We start from the raw sequence: 16,831 nt of genomic DNA on the forward strand, positions 1-16,831 counted from the left end.
CTTTTCAACCACTGGTCTAGACTGGGAAGATGAGTCAAAGGGCTGCAGCGTATGCTTTGCATGTAGGAACCTAGGGTTTGATTGGGCTCCTGAGCACCACAGGTGTGTCTCAAAAACCAAGAGAAAATAAAATAAAACCACTGGCTTACCAACCACAGTTAATCATCAGCCAACTAGTGATACCAGTGATGAACAACAAGTCTAAAAATGTGGGAAACTACTGGTAAAAAATTTCTCCTTGGACTACTGTAAATATTAAACCAGTTAAGATACTGACTTGATAAATTACATGTTGCACATAGTTTGGAGCAGTTTTGAAATACAGTGCCTTAAAGGAATCACTTCAGGAATTACTTTGAGGGCTGGAGAGATAGCACCGTGGGTAGGGCGTTTGCCTTGCATGCGGCCGACCAGGGTTTGATTCCCAACATCCCATATGGTCCCCTGAGCACCGCCAGGAATAACTCCTGAGTGCAGAGCCAGGAGTAACCCAAAAAGCAAAAAAAAAAAAAAAATTACTTTGACCATTTTAGAGCTATATTTTAATTTTATTTTGTGTTTGGAACCACCTCTGGCTGTGCTCAGCACATGCTCCTGAATCTGCACTCAAGGAACTATATGGGGTGCCAGATATAGTGGTGGGCCACATAAACGCCAACCACTTTACCAATTATACTGTCATCATCAAGTGTGTTTCATTTATCTGACTTGGATAGTTACCTTTTTGTTGTTTTAAGACCATACCTGGCTGTGTTCAGGGGTTACTCCTGACTCTGTACTCAAGATTATGCATTACTGAGATAAACTTATTGTGGTATATTTCTTAAAGTAACAGTTACTCAATTTTTTCTGAATTGACGTTAGCTTCATCTCTTTCTAAGGCTTTAGATTTTAGATTGGTTTCATTGTCCTTTAGACAGAATTGTAATGAATTTTTAAATATTTGTGACTTTCACTAAAATTTCTGCTAGTGCAAACAAATTACTAAAAAATAAATCATATAACCTTCTGGCAAGGGGAATAGTGTAAAATTTCATTGTGAGACATGTATATTTGATTAAGTTTTTGAACATATGAAGTTCCATAAAAAATTGCGAATAATTAGGTCTTTTTTTTTTCCTTCCAAGGTATCCTTTGTGTAGCGGATCAGTGTCATGGCTTACGTGAATTGGCCTTGAACTATCACTTATTAAGTGATGAATTGCTACTTGCTTTATCTTCTGAAAAACATGTTCGATTAGAACATTTGCGCATTGATGTAGTAAGTGAGAATCCTGGACAGACACACTTCCATACGATTCAGAAGAGCAGCTGGGATGCTTTCATCAGACATTCACCCAAAGTAAACCTAGTAATGTATTTTTTTTTATATGAAGAGGAATTTGATCCATTCTTCCGGTATGAAATACCTGCTACCCATCTTTACTTTGGGAGATCCGTCAGCAAAGATGTGCTTGGTCGTGTGGGAATGACGTGCCCTAGACTGGTTGAACTTGTAGTTTGTGCTAATGGACTGCGGCCACTTGATGAGGAGTTAATTCGAATTGCAGAGCGTTGTAAAAATTTGTCTGCTATTGGACTAGGGGAATGCGAAGTCTCATGTAGTGCCTTTGTAGAGTTTGTGAAAATGTGTGGTGGCCGTCTGTCTCAGTTATCCATTATGGAAGAAGTATTAATTCCTGACCAAAAGTATAGCTTGGAGCAGATCCATTGGGAAGTGTCCAAGCATCTGGGTAGGGTCTGGTTTCCAGACATGATGCCCACTTGGTAAAGTCTGAATGTGGAGAGCCAAGATGAGGAGCACCTTTACTTAAACAGACAGGTTTATAATTAAAAAAAGTATTTCCTGTAGTTTTTATGTAATTCTATTTTGTGGCAAGGAAATTTGATACCTGGATTAAGCATATAAGGATTGTTTACTGGGGGAAGACCTGTGAAATAGTTTTGGATAGTAAAAGTGTTTCTGTAGCTTAGTAGCAGTGAAATCTCAGAATGTTAAATGTGGTTCAGATCTTAAAGTAACAACCATTTTTAAAGATTAAGCATTTACAATCTGAAGAAAAGCCTATAGATTTACTAAGAAGTACTGGAGTTAGGAAGTAGCTCAATGCTCAGTGGTAGAGCACTTGCCTTGCACGTATGAGGCCCTGGGTTTGATCCCCAGCAGGTTTTCCAAAAATGTTATGTCCTCTATGCATTTTTTAAAAATGTAAACGTGACATTCTAGGGTCTTTAGTTATACATACACCTGTTATAAGGTGTTTAATATAGCTCAGGAAAGTGAGCATTTTTGAGAAAAAAAATGTAGGGTCTATTGCATCTGATGAAAAAGATCGGTTGAATGTTCTTAAATGTTGCAAAGCTGTTTAAAGTGGTATATGTAAATAACTGGAGCTTTTAGAAACTGGTAAATGTCACACAGTGGGTATCACAGAATAATAAACAGAGCCAAGATCAAATTAAAATTTTTAAAAGGGAGACAATTTAGTTTTGTGTATATTTTAGGTTTTCTCTGTAATCCACTAAAACCATACAAATTATTTTCTGTGACACTATGTAATTTTTACTTGACACATCATGTTAAATGGGGAATGTTTTATTATTTTTTGTTTTTATCTTTGTTTAAAACTAGTTTTGAAATATTACACAATATTTGAAATCACAAGATTTACCTATTAAATCAAAATGATTCAAAGTAGAATATTAAGTTGTTTTAAAATTGCTCCCATGAAAACATACTAGTGTGTCTCCAGTGAATTTTAGTCATGGCTCATTTTTTCATTTTGAAATATACTGTTACATAAGTGGAATTTTCAAAAATTGCAAAAGGAAACCAATGTACAGTTAAGCATAAATAGCAAAGTTAAAAGAAAATATATTTAAGTTTATAATCATATTTGAATAAATATTTCCGTGGACTGAAAAATTTTAATAGAAAAATGTCTAGTTTTGTGATTGTTAACTTATCTAAACTGATATATTAAGTAGCATTTTTATTACTTTGCTATGAATGTTGATAATTCATATATTGTAGAATTTGTAAAAAAATACTAAGTTGGGGACTCTGTTTAAAAATAAAAAAATACTAAGTTGGGGAGGGTATTATATAATCTGTTTTTGAGAACTATTGTTAGTAGATATTGCTTTCCTAATGGAGATTGTAAGTTATTTATCCCCAATGGAACATATTAATGCCTAAAATCTTGGTAATTCTGCAAACTGTTTTACAAATCTAATATACTTTGGGACATATTACCTTCCTGAGAATAAAAAGGTGTTTTCTATGAAGTTTGTGCTTTTCAAAGTGATGGTATTCTAGCCACATTTAAATGAGAAGGAAAACAGCCCAGCCAGGCTTGAAATTAAAAACAATTATTCTAGTATTTTCCTCTCTTTTCAAATAGCAAAAAAAGGTTTGATTGCATAAGAAATACCCTTGTTAGTAACTGAATTATGTTTTTCTTGAACAAGTTTGCAAAATGGATTTGTCAGTTCTACTAACCAAAGCTTTACTTGGGACTTTACTTTTTGTACAATTGAATTATATAAGCTCGAAGTACTTTAAAGTCACTTTATAAGCAAAATGCATAGCACTTGATTGTTTATACTGTATAGTATATGTAAAATGTTTTTTATCAACTTGAGAATAAAGTTACTAAAGCTGTTGTATTAAAGTTAACTCTACGCTTATTTGATTTTAAAATAACAAACATGGTTTTAGTTTCAGACTTCTTTGATATACACAATAGCAAATAATGTTGATTGCAAATCACCGTTTGAAGATACAGGATCAGGGAAACAAGAGTGTCCCTGGAATAAACTAAATTAAATTGTGAAAAGTTAAAGATTGGCCATGAAATTTTTTTCAAATTTTATCAAGAAACATTTGCCTTGCACGCAGCTGAATGGGTTCAATATGGTCCCCTGAGCATTTCCAGTAGTGATTCCTCAGTTAAGAACCAGGAGTAACTCCTGAAACATTGCTGGGTATGGCTCAAAATCAAAGCAAAACAAAAAGAATCTGGCAGAAGTTTGCAATTTCAGCCACTAGATGGTAATAACAGGGATCCAGATATTCTTGAAACATGTTCTGTAGACAACCTTGGGCTTAAGAAACAAAATTAATGAGTGATAGTAGGCATTGTTAATCCAAGTGGACAGCTTAAATTGTTGGTGAGAGAAAGTTCTCCCTCAGCTTCTGAGGATGATTTGTCTGCAGTAGGCAGAATGTTTGTTTGCAAGCTACCTGTGGCAAAGGCTGAGTTTTCTTTTTTAGTTTGTTTTTTTTTAAATTTGTTTTTGGACCACACCCACTAGTGCGCAGGGCTTGCTCCTGACTTATTCAGAAATTACTTCTAACCAGCTCAGGGAATACATGGGGTTCTGAGGATGGAACTCAGATTGGCTATCTGCAAGGCAAGCGCTCTATCCACTGTACTACTGCTCTGGCGCCGAGTTTTATTTTTAGACTTTACAGTGTCTGAACATTTTTTAGTTGATAAAAAAATGAATCAGACACAAAATACAAGCCCCCCCCCCTTTTTTTTATTAGATTCAACAGTAACAAAAGTACTCCAACAACTTGCTTTAAATGTTTGTAAGCCTTATATTTAGCTCCTCACAGAACAGTAATAGATTGGTGTCAGTAACATAGCACTGACTTGACACAGCACTGATTTGAAGCCCACACTTGAATATCACACTCAAACTTGCTTGAGAGTATATTCCATGCAGCCAGCAGAATCTGATGCAAAATGCCGCTTCAGCCTGATAGCTGTGAAACGTTCACTTAACCTTGCTAACCTCCAATTTATTCATTTCGATCAGGTAAACAATATCTGTACTTATGCTTTGTATGAGATCTTAGTGTTAATGCACTAACCTCTCAGGAATCAAATATCAGTTGGAATTGAACAACACAATTAGTACATTTACATTATTAAGCAAATTATTTTCTAAGCTCTCTAGATCATCTTACCAATGGGTGGTATTACTTTGAATGGAGGTATCTTCAGTAGCTCATCAAACATAAGAACTTGAAACCATGCTCAGTGGCCCTTGTGGAGGGAAAGCTACACTGGGTATTCCTTGACAAAACCTACTTTCTTTCTGGGAAATTAAACCTCTTCCACTGAGTTAGCAGCTTACTAGGCAGAGGGATAGAAGAGATAGAGAAGGAGTAAGTCCTCACCAAGGCTTGTGAGCAGTCAGTTATTTCCATGCCCCAGATGTTTGAATAATTGCAAAAGCATTATGCCCATAACACAAAGTCTCGGTGCTAACATGTAAATGGAGGAAGGCTGACATGTAAACTGCATTAAGTAAGATCAAGGATGGCAGTGAGTGCTTGGATTCAACATTACAGCGACTACTTATTGTGGCTTCACTGTGCCATACAAACATGCCTTTGAGCTTTACAATTCTGAGAGATGAATCATTTTAAAATAATGAAACTAAGTCCCAGAGATTAAAAAAAGAAAAGTTGTATAACTTGCAAAATGCCAGTGACTGGATAGTTCTTCAATGGCTTGCAAGAACTTTTAATACTTAGCAATCTGGAAGCACAACTATTCCCATTCTTTTTTTTTTTTTTACAACTACTCCATAATTTAAGGTTTTAGTAAAGAAATCAAAGTCCTAGCTGTGGTGCCAAAAGATTAAAAAGCTGTAAGGTCTAAATTACCAAGCAAAACTTAAAGCTTTATGTCATAGGAAAAAAATTTCTCATGAAAATCAGTCACTGTCACTGTCACTGTCCTCCCGTTGTTCATCGATTTGCTCGAGCAGGCCCAGTAACGTCTCCATTGGAGACTTTGTTGTTACTGTGTTTGGCATATCGAATATATCACGGGTGGCTTTCCAGGCTCTGCCGTGCAGGCGAGATACTCTCCGTAGCTTGCCGGGCTCTCCAAGAGGGGCGGAGGGATCAAATTCGGGTGGTCCATGTTGGCTGCGTGCAAAGCAAACGCCCTACCGCTGTGCTATGAAAATCAGTGAAGGTTATTTTTTTAATCTTGGCATGCACCCATAGCCATGATTTTAGAATACTGGATCCAGATAACTCTGTCTGATATGAACAATAATTAATCACAGAAGGAGGGGCTCAGAGGTTTCACACAATCACTTAACTAGAAGCTTTACTTCTTTCCAAGGCAGGAATCCTGAGCTACACAGTGACTCTTTGCTGTGCATATTACTTTCTGCCCCAAAGAAGACCTAAGACATTCATAAATGTAAAACTACTCCCTGGAAAAAAACAAAATGCTAATGATTGTAGAAAAAGATCTTCAGAATGAAAGTTTTACAATCTGGAGAGTGTTGTGTTTCTATTAGGTAAAGGAATTTCTTCATATGTTATTTTAACAAATGGGAATTTCATAGGTAAAAACCAGTATTCAAAGTTATAAAACAAATAGAACTGTCTGTGTATAACTACTTCATCGAAAATTTGCAAGAAACTGAACAGAAATTCTTTAGTTGACAAATGTGGTTTAAAGGGGTAATAAAATTTTTTTATGGCCAAAGCAAGAGTTTTGTTCCCTGTTGGTCCGAAAACAGATGTTTCATTTCCCAAGTAAGTAGGTTCTCCACTATAAAGAAATATTCTTGTATAATTCGTTTCTATCTTCTTGAACTGTGCTCCAAGGTCAGCCAATTTATTATATGTTCTTAATACAAACTTTGAACAGTCGTAGGATTCAAACCATGTCTCGGCCCCCTTTCCTGGGCTGGCTTGTACTGTCCATGTCTCATAATAGATCCCTGTTTCATTGTCCCATTTCACCCACTTTGCCATTTCGTTGAACATGTTTCCTGTTAAAACAAAATAAAAAATCGGCTAAACATCAAAGTTAATAATCTATATAAAATTTTTTTTTACATAGCACCATAGGACTGTCCTCCCATTATTCATCGATTTGCTTGGCACAAGTAACGTCTCCATTGTGAGACTTGTTACTGTGTTTGGCATATCGAATACGCCACGGGGAGCTTGCCAGTCTCTACCCTGTGGGTGGGATACTCTCAGTAGCTTGCCAGGCTCTCCGAAAGGGATGGAGGAATTAAACCCAGGTCAGCCGCATGGAAGGCAAACGCCCTACCTGCTATGCTATTGCTCCAGCCCTTTTTTACACAGATAAGTTATGGATGACATGAATAAACAGGTTTTGAATTTCCAAACCTACATCTTAATAAGTAGGTTTTTATTAAGCCAATTTTTATAAGCCAATTTTTATTCCGTTCTTCAAAAACAGGGTTGTAAAAAAAAAGTGCACATTAGATATATAGCTAAGTCTTAAATATTTTATAATAATTTAAATCACTGATTTTCTACCTTTTTATACCTGGGGGTTGGCAGCCGTCTGTAGACTGGCGGCTGGAAACCACTGAGGGAAGCTAGTCAAAAGCAACATGCATAAGCCTTTTTATTTTTTCCCTCTCAAGAAATCTTGATTCAGTGCCAAAAGAGATCAAACAAGGCAGAGGGAAAAGCAGCAAGAGAACTTATAAGAACTGAGGATTGTGAAATTGCAGAGCTTTTCTGCTGCAAAGCATGAGTACAGTACTGATGGGGGTGGCCACCTATGGGACAGGAACAGCTGGCTGGAAGAGGAAGCATCCTGCCACATCCACCTGGAATATTTGGCATTTCCTACAATCTCTTCGTTTGCAGCTGCTGTGACTCTGCTTACCACCTCCTCAGGCACCATCCTTCCACTGCATGAACTAAACTGGAAATACTTCTGACCACATTCACGGGATATATGAGAATCCATGAAGTTAGTTCTCTCCTACTACCTTGCACCTTGCACCTTGCACCTTGCACCAGGACTCTCCAAAGGGTACCAAAACAGTGTATTCTGCATGCTTATAACCTCACCTGGGAATTCATCATCAAGCCTACTAGAGCTTGGTCCTACCATGTCACTTTGCATCACTGTATGTGAAGCTTTCTTAGGTTGTTCCACCTTTGAATCCACCAAATCAAAATTCTTCATGAGCCTATAAAATGGAAAAGTGGCTGCCTTTTATCAGTTTTATGGAAGGAAGCTATGCAATAATACTAAAGCTTCTTGGTTTTTGTTCAGGGGCCACTGCCCGACAGTGCTCAGGGTTTACTCCTGGCTCTGTGCTCACAGGAATCACTTGTGGCAGGCTCCAGAGACCTTATGGGGTGCAGGGGTTGAACACAGGCCAGGCATGTGCAAGGCAAAGGCCCTACCCGCTGTACCATCTCTGGCCCCATGGATGGGTCTTTTTTTAGAAGTGGGTACTGTTCTTTCTATTCTGCAACTAAAAGCCACCACTTTTAAGTCACTGTAATTAAGAATGTTTCAGAACACTTATTTTGTAAACAAAACAAAAGGTAACAAGCAACTAATCAAGGCTATTGGGTACTTAAAGATCTAAGTTCCGGCAAATTACAAAGAGAAAGGAGTGATGACTTGTTCATATGAGCATACTTTGATGACTGAAGGAAGTTTCAGAGAACTTTATTTACACCTGAATAAACACCTGAAGTTTATTCAGGTGTAAATAAAGGAAAAATTTGAAATGCCCTAGACTGAAAGAGCTTGTAGCTATTATACTGAGCATCATTAAAGGAAAAATGGCCTTTTATATTATTGAAATAGTGTGGGACACCTCATTTAGAAAGCAGATGGAAAGAAGATTAGAAAACAGCGTGGTGGGTACTTTAAGATGCCCAGATTCTATTCTTGCTTCTACATCCAGCTCTGTGATCTGAGGAGACAGGTAATCCACACACCTGGCGAGCACTAATTTTTTTCCATGGGGTGAGGGGGTGGGGGAGGAGAAGTACCAGGTATCAAACCCAGGGCCTCACATATACAAGGCAAATACTCTACCACTAAGCTCCAGCTCCAACACAGAACCGTAATTTTTTGTTTGTAAACAAGAGGATCTTTTCCATTGAGCTGTGCATTAACACATTTGAAAAAGCTTTGTAAAGAGCTCTATCTACAAGTAGAAAGCATGACAATTACCAGAAGATTCATGGTGCAGTTAATTCTTACAAACTGCTTTTATTTCGGACTTTTTCACTTTCGGGAGGAACAATAACTTATAAACTGTTAAGAGTCAATTCCAGGCTGGATCGATAGCACAGCGGGTAGGGCATTTGCCTTGCAGGTGGCCGACCCGGGTTCGATTCCCAGCATCCCTTATGGTCCCCTGAGTACTACCAGGAGTAATTCCTGAGTGCAGAGCCAGGAGTAGCCTCTGTGCGGCGCCAGGTGTGACCCAAAAAGCCAAAAAAAAAAAAAAAAAAAAAGTAAATTTCCTCCCTGCAAAATACAGCTGGACCTAAAATACTCCTGATCCAAGTTCTGCTGGACTCTTCCTTTACCATCGTTATAATGCAGGCAGCAAAACCCTACTATTTTCAACAACTTTTTGCTATTTCAATTAATACCTCAAAAATCCAAAAGATCTCATAGAAAAGATGTCTAAAAAGGAATCTCAAAGGCAAAAAACCCTGTATGTTGCAGGGGGCATCGTATTTAAGAAAAAAATCAATAGGCCCGACTGCTATTTACTTTTGTGACTTGAAAACTTTTTATGCCTTCATTTCCCCTTTTGTAAAATTGGAAAAATACAGTAACTATCGCAGGAAGGTTAATGAAGATGAATCATTTCATATGTTGTAGAATGCTTACAACACGAGTAGGTCCAGAGTTCACTTGAGTGCTAGCTATAATTCTTAATATAAAAGTGAGCATTACTTCAAGTCTTTTTCCAGATATAAAGGGCCCTTTATTTTGTGTTTTTTGGGGGCTACTCTTGGTGGTGCTTGCGGGGAGGGTCATAGTGGGCAGGGGAATGAACCTCACACAAAGCAAAGTGCTCCAGCCCTCTGAGCCATTTCCCCAGCCTTAAACATGTTCTTTGATCTTTTTTTTTCAGGCAGCTTATGGCTTTACCACCACTATACAATCCAATTATACAAAATGTTTCATTATTTCATTCATTTATGCCAGGGGAATAAATCAGAAGATAAACTATAGATTCTATAGAGATGAAGTGTTGCAGGTTTGGGTGAATGGTTAGTCGTCTCTGTAGCACATCTTATTACATGACCTGTAAAATAAGGACAGCATCGGAGCAGGAAAGATGATATAGCGGGGAAGGTTTGCATGAGGCTGACCCTGGTCTGGTCCCTGGCACCAATCATAGTCCCCTGAGTACTGCCTGGGTGCAGAGCCTGGAGTAAGCCCTGAGCACTCTTGGGTTTCCTGAACCCCACCCACCCACCCAAATTCGGAAAAAAAAGAGAACATTGCTGAAATGCCTCAAGGAGGATCATCTTTCATTTGCACTGATGTAATTATACACGGCCTTTTTTATTTTTCCTTAAGCTTACCTGATATAGTTGCTACTAGCTCTAACGTCCCATTTTCCTTCCAGTGAATATCATCAATTCCTTCAAAAAAACAGGCAGCCCCTTGGTTACACCAGAAAGGGGCATTCATTTCAGGTCGGAGATGGGGAAAGGTGCAGTTTCCCAGCTGGAAGAGCTCATACCATTCCATCGTGTAGTTTTTGCCAGTAGATGTACTCCTGAATCCAATGGCATCATGCATGATTTTCTGTGGAAAGACAAAAGCATTTGTGTTACAAAAGCATTTGTGAGCTCACCAGTAGTGCTGGAGCCAGAAGAGAGGAAATGTCCACAGCAGCTTAACAGAACAGTTACTCAGCTCATCCTCTTTTATGTTGCTTTTCTCATGACCCTCTACGGCTCTTGAAACTCCAGCGCCTCCTCCACTTGGCATTGGCTACTGCAACTCAGCTGCAATGGGAGGGCTGTGTAGTACGTGGACACACACCTAGTACCCATAAGTCTCAGAATGAGTTGAAATGTTTCCATGCTCAGGAAGGACATCTCTGTGCATCGGGAGTAATAGGACGCTCCAGTGGTAAGCTAGGTAGAGTACACATAACAGACCTGAAGGTGAGGAAGCACTTCTTCCCTGTCTTGCCCCTTTGCCCAGGTCTCCCCTTCCTTACTTCCCAGGATCTGGTTTGGATCCCGATTATTCAGAGGGATTAGGATGACTGCTTCTGGTATCACCTGAATCACAAAAGCTTATATATATATATATATATATATATATATATATATATATATATATATTATATATGTATATATGGCTGGAGTGATAGCACAGCGGTAGGGCGTTTGCCTTGCGCGCAGCCAGCCTGGCCGAGCCAGGTTCGATTCCTCCGCCCCTCTCAGACAGCCTGGCAAGCTACCAAGAGTATTCAATATGCCAAACACAGTAACAAGAAGTCTCATAATGGAGACGTTACTGGGCCTGCTCGAGCAAATCGATGAACAACGGGAGGACAGTATATAATATATATTAATAAGATATATATAATTTAATAATATATATTATTAAAGCTTATATATGTATATATTATTAATGATATATATATTATTCTTTTTAAATAAGCTCTAAAATAATTAAACCTAAACATGATTTCAAACCATCTATTTGAATAGTGGCTGTTTCTTCAAATTCACTACCTCAATAATTTACTTCATCAAAGTTTGTAAGTTCAAGACACAGCCTTACCAAGTGTCCTAAGAGGCCTCCATACTTAAATTCCCACACAGGAGCCTGCAAGCGAAAGACTTCGATGGTATCATCCTCCTTCATGACTGGGAAAGGAGAGCCAGTGGGACAGAAGGTGTATTTAGCTTGACAATAGGGATCTGCTTCCGGGCGGAAGGAAAAGCGTCTAAAAGAAACCAATTTTAGAATTTTCATTTCATCATCACTAACATGTTTAAAGAAAACATTCAAAGATCAGCCCAAATTGTATAAGGTAACATTTGATTTGTTATCCCATAAAATAAACCCCAATGATATCCTAGCAAGCAAATGACATTTTAAAACACTTTTGTTTTTCTTTTTGGGTCACACCCAGCAAGGCTCAGGGGTTACTCCTGGCTCTGCACTCAGGAATTACTCCTGGCAGTGCTCAGGGGACCATATGGGATGCTGGGAATTGAACCTGGGTCAGCTGTGTGCAAGGCAAACGCCCTACCCTCTGTGCTATTGCTCCAACCCCTTAAAACATTTTTTTGTTTTAAATTATAAGGACAATTTATTAAAAAAATTTTACATTGAGATTCTGTGGTTTAAATGCTGTAACAGTTTTATAATGGTTTCTTTTTTTTACCTTTTTTGGGTCACAACCGTTAGTGCACAGGAGTTATCATGCACTCAGAAATCAGGAATTACTCCTGGCGGTGCTGGGGGGACCATATGGGATGCTGGGAATCAAACCTGGGTGGGCCGCATGCAAGGCAAACACCCTACCCTACTGCGCGATTGCTCCAGCCCCTATAATGGTTTCTTAAGCACTCGATTCTACCACCACATCCAGCACCAGTGTCCCCCTCCCTTTGCCAAGGACACCAACACCTTGCTTTCTTGCCCCCCTCACCGGCGCAATTGTGTGGATCACTGTCACTGTCACTGTCCTCCCGTTGTTCATCGATTAGCTCAAGCGGGCCCAGTAATGTCTCCATTGGAGACTTTGTTGTTACTGTGTCTGGCATATCGAATACGTCACGGGGAGCTTGCCAGGCTCTGCCGTGCAGGCAAGATACTCTCGGTAGCTTGCTGGGCTCTCCGAGAGGGGCGGAGGAATCGAACTCGAGTTCGGCCATGTTGGCTGTGTGCAAGGCAAATTCCCTACCGCTGTGCTATGGCTCCAGCTGTTACTGGGCCCACTCAAGCAAATCGATGAACAACAGGAGGACAGTGACAGTGTGTGGAGCAGTTCTCCCATTATGTTACCTCTGGAACTTTGTTACTTCCTTGCTATCTTTAAGTCCCACTAGAACACTAATAGTAAATTCATTCTTCCCTCTTTCCTAGCTTCCACTCTGAGACCATATTATAAAATGTTTCCTAGCTGAGGGCCTAGAGTGATAGTACAGTGGCTGGGCCTTGATCACAGCTGGGCCCTATCTCTGATGCCCCATACGTTACCTCAAGCATCACCAGGAGTGATCTTTGAGTGTGTAGCCCCAAAACAAAACAAAAAGTTTGCACCAGTCCAGATCTTTAGAATGGTAGACAAATAGTTACTGAACAAATGAATAGTTCCCTGTCATGTTTAATTTCCCAAATTAAACATGAAGACATTTTAAATATAAGTTGATGAAATAGACTTTTCTATTTTCTTAAGCACTAAACAAGATCCGATTACACAATATTCACCAAGGAGCCCCATGTGAAAGGCCCTATACTGGGGAACTTCAGGGAGTCCAGAGCCCCTCACTGTGATATTGACCCAACCTGGGCATAAGGATGTGGTGCCACTCAGACTGTGAGGTGTCAGACACACCAGCATCACCTTGGCCATGCTCAGGAGGCCATGTGGTACTTGGGGATGGAACCCTGATCAGCTGGACCCTGGATGCACCCACCTACTACACTATCTCCAGGCCCTGATAAACACATTTAAATCTTGTCCCAGCCCTCCCCACTCCCCTCCCCCCCACACCGTGGGAAACTCTGGGTTGGGACTGGAAGAAGTTAAACAGCAATGGAGTACCAGGGATAAAGCTAAAGACAGAATACCCAACAGGCACAAAAAAGGGGAAAAGCATCTTAAGTGCTGGGGATGGAGGCAAGGAGACAAAAGAAAGAGGTGAAGACCTGGCCTCAATTTTTAAAATATTTTAGAGACATCGTACAAGCGGACAGGACACTGTCCTTGCACACAGCCAACCTGGGTTCGATTTCCCAGCATTATGCATGTCCCCATATGGTGCCCACCAAGCCCACCAGGAGTGTTTCCTGAGCTCTGAGCCAGGAGTAAACATTGAGCACTGTCAAGTGTGGCCCCCAAATGAACAAAAAGAATATACTTCAGAAGCTTGTGAAAGTGAGAAAACAGAACATACAGTAATACTAGTATGGCACTTTAGACTCAAGAAGGTGATGAGAAGATATGTACATTCAAATTATGCAAATTGAGTTGTTACAAAAACGCAACAAGAAAGTAACATGACTATTGCCCTGGCATTAGGACTAAAAGGGGAAATGCTGTTGAATTTACCCCATGAGACACTTAGTTCCAGTTCCCCTTTCTCACTTATTTTTTTGGGGGGAGGGGGGGTCACACCGGTGATGCACAGGAGTTACACCTGGTTCTGCACTCAGGAATTACTCCTGGTGGTGCTCGGGTGAACATATGGGATGCTGGGAATTGAACCTGGGTCAGCCTCATGCAAGACAAACACCCATCCGCTGTGCTATATTGCTCCAGCCCTTCCCCTTTCTCACTTTGAACCAGGAGGCAGAAAGGAAGAAAAAACCAACTACTTCTGTCTGACCCTTTAAGAATCCTTGATTCCTAAGGTTCCAACCAAATATATTGTTTTACATTCCTAACATACTATTCACTGTCACTGTCCTCCCGCTGTTCATCGATTTGCTCGAGCGGGCCTAGTAACGTCTCCATTGGAGACTTTGTTGTTACTGTGTTTGGCATATTTAATACATCACGGGGAGCTTGCCAGGCTCTGCCGTGCAGGCGAGATACTCTCGGTAGCTTGCCGGGCTCTCTGAGAGGGGCGGAGGAATCAAACTCAGGTCGGCCATGTTGGCTGCGTGCAAGGCAAACGCCCTACCGCTGTGCTATTGCTCCAGTCCAACATACATACTATTAAGAATTCCAATTTTCATATGTGCTTAATTTGTTCAAAGAAATATCTGTGAGAACTTATTACAAAATTTATGATATTCACTTAAGTGGATAACCAGGAATCACAAAACTTATAGAGAAACACAAAGGCATACTCTATTCTTTATTTTTTCTTTTTGAGCCATATCTGGTGGTGCTGCGGGGACCACGGGGTGCCTGGATTCCAGTGGGGTTTGCAAGCAAAGTAACTGGGCTCCAGTCCTTGATGCCATCTCCCTAGCCTGCCTTATTCTTAAGAAGTTCAAGATTTTCAATTGTTGTTTAAAATAAATATTCTATTTTTAACATCTGAGGCAGCTTTATTAGCATGTTCAAGAAATCAACTTTCCAGGTCAAAGCAACAGTTCAGTGAGCAGAGTTTTTGCCTTGCACGCGGCTGACGTGGGTTCAATCCCTGGCACCAGACATGGCCCAGAAGTGACCCCTGAGCACAGCACTAGGAATAAGACCTGACCTTTCTGATTAAATCCTGTCTCCTGACTCACGGCACGTGGGACAAGATATTGAGCAACATTCCCTGGATCATTCAGTCAGTAAACATGGGGCCTGATTTCACCCTCTGCGATTTGAACCCTGATCTCATTCCAGAAGACAGATTTCCAGGAAGCTTTCCCATCTCTATACCGTGTTACCCAACAGTCTCGCTCTGACAAAAGTGCTAAAAGTGACTGGGCTTATATTCCTATAAATGGCCCACTACAATTAGCCTATTGTTGATATTTATATGAAACTGCCCTTATATGTTATTTTTAATATTTCCAACGAGTGATCCATGCCTTAATTTCACCTGAGATTCTGTCACGGTCACGGTCACGGTCCTCCCGTTGTTCATCGATTTGCTCGAGCGGGCAAATCGAGATTCTGTAAGTTTAATTAATTTAAACTTGATACTCTTTTCATTTTAATCTGACCTTGCGTGGACTTTTAAAAATCAAATTCTGAAGCAAAAAAAAAAAATGTGTCTGAGTTTCCCCCCTCTCTTTGCTCAGCCATTCCTGGGCATCTGCGAAAACGCAAATGCTCTAGTTCTAGGATGAACCTCTGAATCAACCTCAAGGCAGCAAGCAGTGGCCTGACCAGCTCCCCATGCCCCGCCCCCTAACCTGACCTACCGGGGCCAGGACCAGGACGGGGATGGATTTCCGGGACAAGGCGGCCTTTCAGTGCTGAGATCGACGGGTCCCGGATGGTTTGACTGTGGACTGTGCCAAAAGTGATGCCATCTAATACCAGGACCAACACTCAACCATTTATCGCGATCTCAACAGTCTCCCCAAACTAACCGGGGAGTTCGGTCCTGGTTACTAAAAGGCACCCCTTTCGGGGCTGGAGAAATCCTACGGTGGGGTAGGGGCGCTTGCCTTGCACGCATTCGACCCGGGTTCAAGAACCACCTGCATCCCATGGGGTTCCCCGCGCCCAGCCGGAGTGATCCCTGAGCCCCGCCGGGTGTGGCCGCCAAAACTTAATAATAGTAACAGTAAGAAAGAAGATGCCCTTGTTAAGTCACACCCCTTTCTGCCCACGATCCGGGACTCTCCTGGATCTTTCAAAGGCGCAAACATCCGGGAAGATCCCAGGGCTGCGGGTCCTCCGCCGGCGCCCGGGGTGTCCGCGCGCCCCGCCCGGCCCTGCGCGCGCCCGCGCCCGCTGTCACTCACTTGTAGGGCACCGGCCACCGCGGCCGGGAGGGCTCGGCCTCCGCCGCCGCCGCCGTCGCCGCCAGCCAGAGCAGCGTCAGAGCCCAGCGTCCGCCCGAGCCGCGACCCCCCAGGGCCCCCGGCTCGCAGTCCCCGGCCCGCGCCATGCGGCGGTCCCGCTGCGCCGCTCCCCGAGCTCCGGCCCGGCCGCTAGGGCGCATGCGCCGAAGAGCCGCCCGGGCCTTCGCGTCTGCGGGGCGGGGCGCGCTTGGCCCCGCGCGTGGGGGGCTCCCCAACTTGGTGCGCTGGGTTGTGGCTTCCGGAGAGCCTCCTCTTTCTCGGACAAGGCAAGGCTGATCGCTACATCTCACGATGCAAAGCTGCCTTTGAGCTTTGAGCTTGGTTGACATTGCCCACGTCCCGCCTACCCCCCCCCCCCC

At 41.6% G+C, this 16,831-nt stretch overlaps 2 protein-coding genes across 2 annotated transcripts in view; one reads left to right on the forward strand and one right to left on the reverse strand.

Annotated features, from left to right (window-relative positions):
• The window catches only part of FBXL3 (F-box and leucine rich repeat protein 3), a 20,238-nt gene extending 16,566 nt beyond the window's left edge, over positions 1–3,672 (forward strand). The window contains exon 5 of the mRNA XM_056109736.1: positions 1,128–3,672. Within this exon, the coding sequence (XP_055965711.1) occupies positions 1,128–1,771 (644 nt within the window). The 3' untranslated portion in view covers positions 1,772–3,672. The remainder of the gene's footprint in view (positions 1–1,127) is intronic.
• CLN5 (CLN5 intracellular trafficking protein) lies at positions 3,657–16,586 on the reverse strand. Its single transcript, XM_056109737.1, has 4 exons — positions 16,413–16,586; positions 11,601–11,766; positions 10,382–10,607; positions 3,657–6,813 (listed from the first exon to the last, which is right to left on the reverse strand). Exons 1-4 carry the CDS (start codon positions 16,556–16,558, stop codon positions 6,302–6,304), a joined length of 1,050 nt encoding a protein of 349 aa, XP_055965712.1. The 5' UTR covers positions 16,559–16,586; the 3' UTR covers positions 3,657–6,301.
• Between the last annotated feature and the right edge of the window lie 245 nt (positions 16,587–16,831).

Source organism: Sorex fumeus, unplaced genomic scaffold, assembly GCF_029834395.1.
Source record: "Sorex fumeus unplaced genomic scaffold, SorFum_2.1 ptg000008l, whole genome shotgun sequence".
NCBI lineage: Eukaryota > Metazoa > Chordata > Mammalia > Eulipotyphla > Soricidae > Sorex > Sorex fumeus.

Excerpts from the sequence above, each read along its gene's own strand:
- CLN5 (XM_056109737.1), bottom strand. The coding sequence starts at position 16,558 with ATGGCGCGGGCCGGGGACTGCGAGCCGGGGGCCCTGGGGGGTCGCGGC. Across the intron at positions 10,608-11,600 it reads GAGGCCTCTTAGGACACTTG|AAAATCATGCATGATGCCAT; the intron begins GTAAGGCTGTGT and ends GTCTTTCCACAG. Across the intron at positions 6,814-10,381 it reads GCTAGTAGCAACTATATCAG|GAAACATGTTCAACGAAATG; the intron begins GTAAGCTTAAGG and ends TTGTTTTAACAG.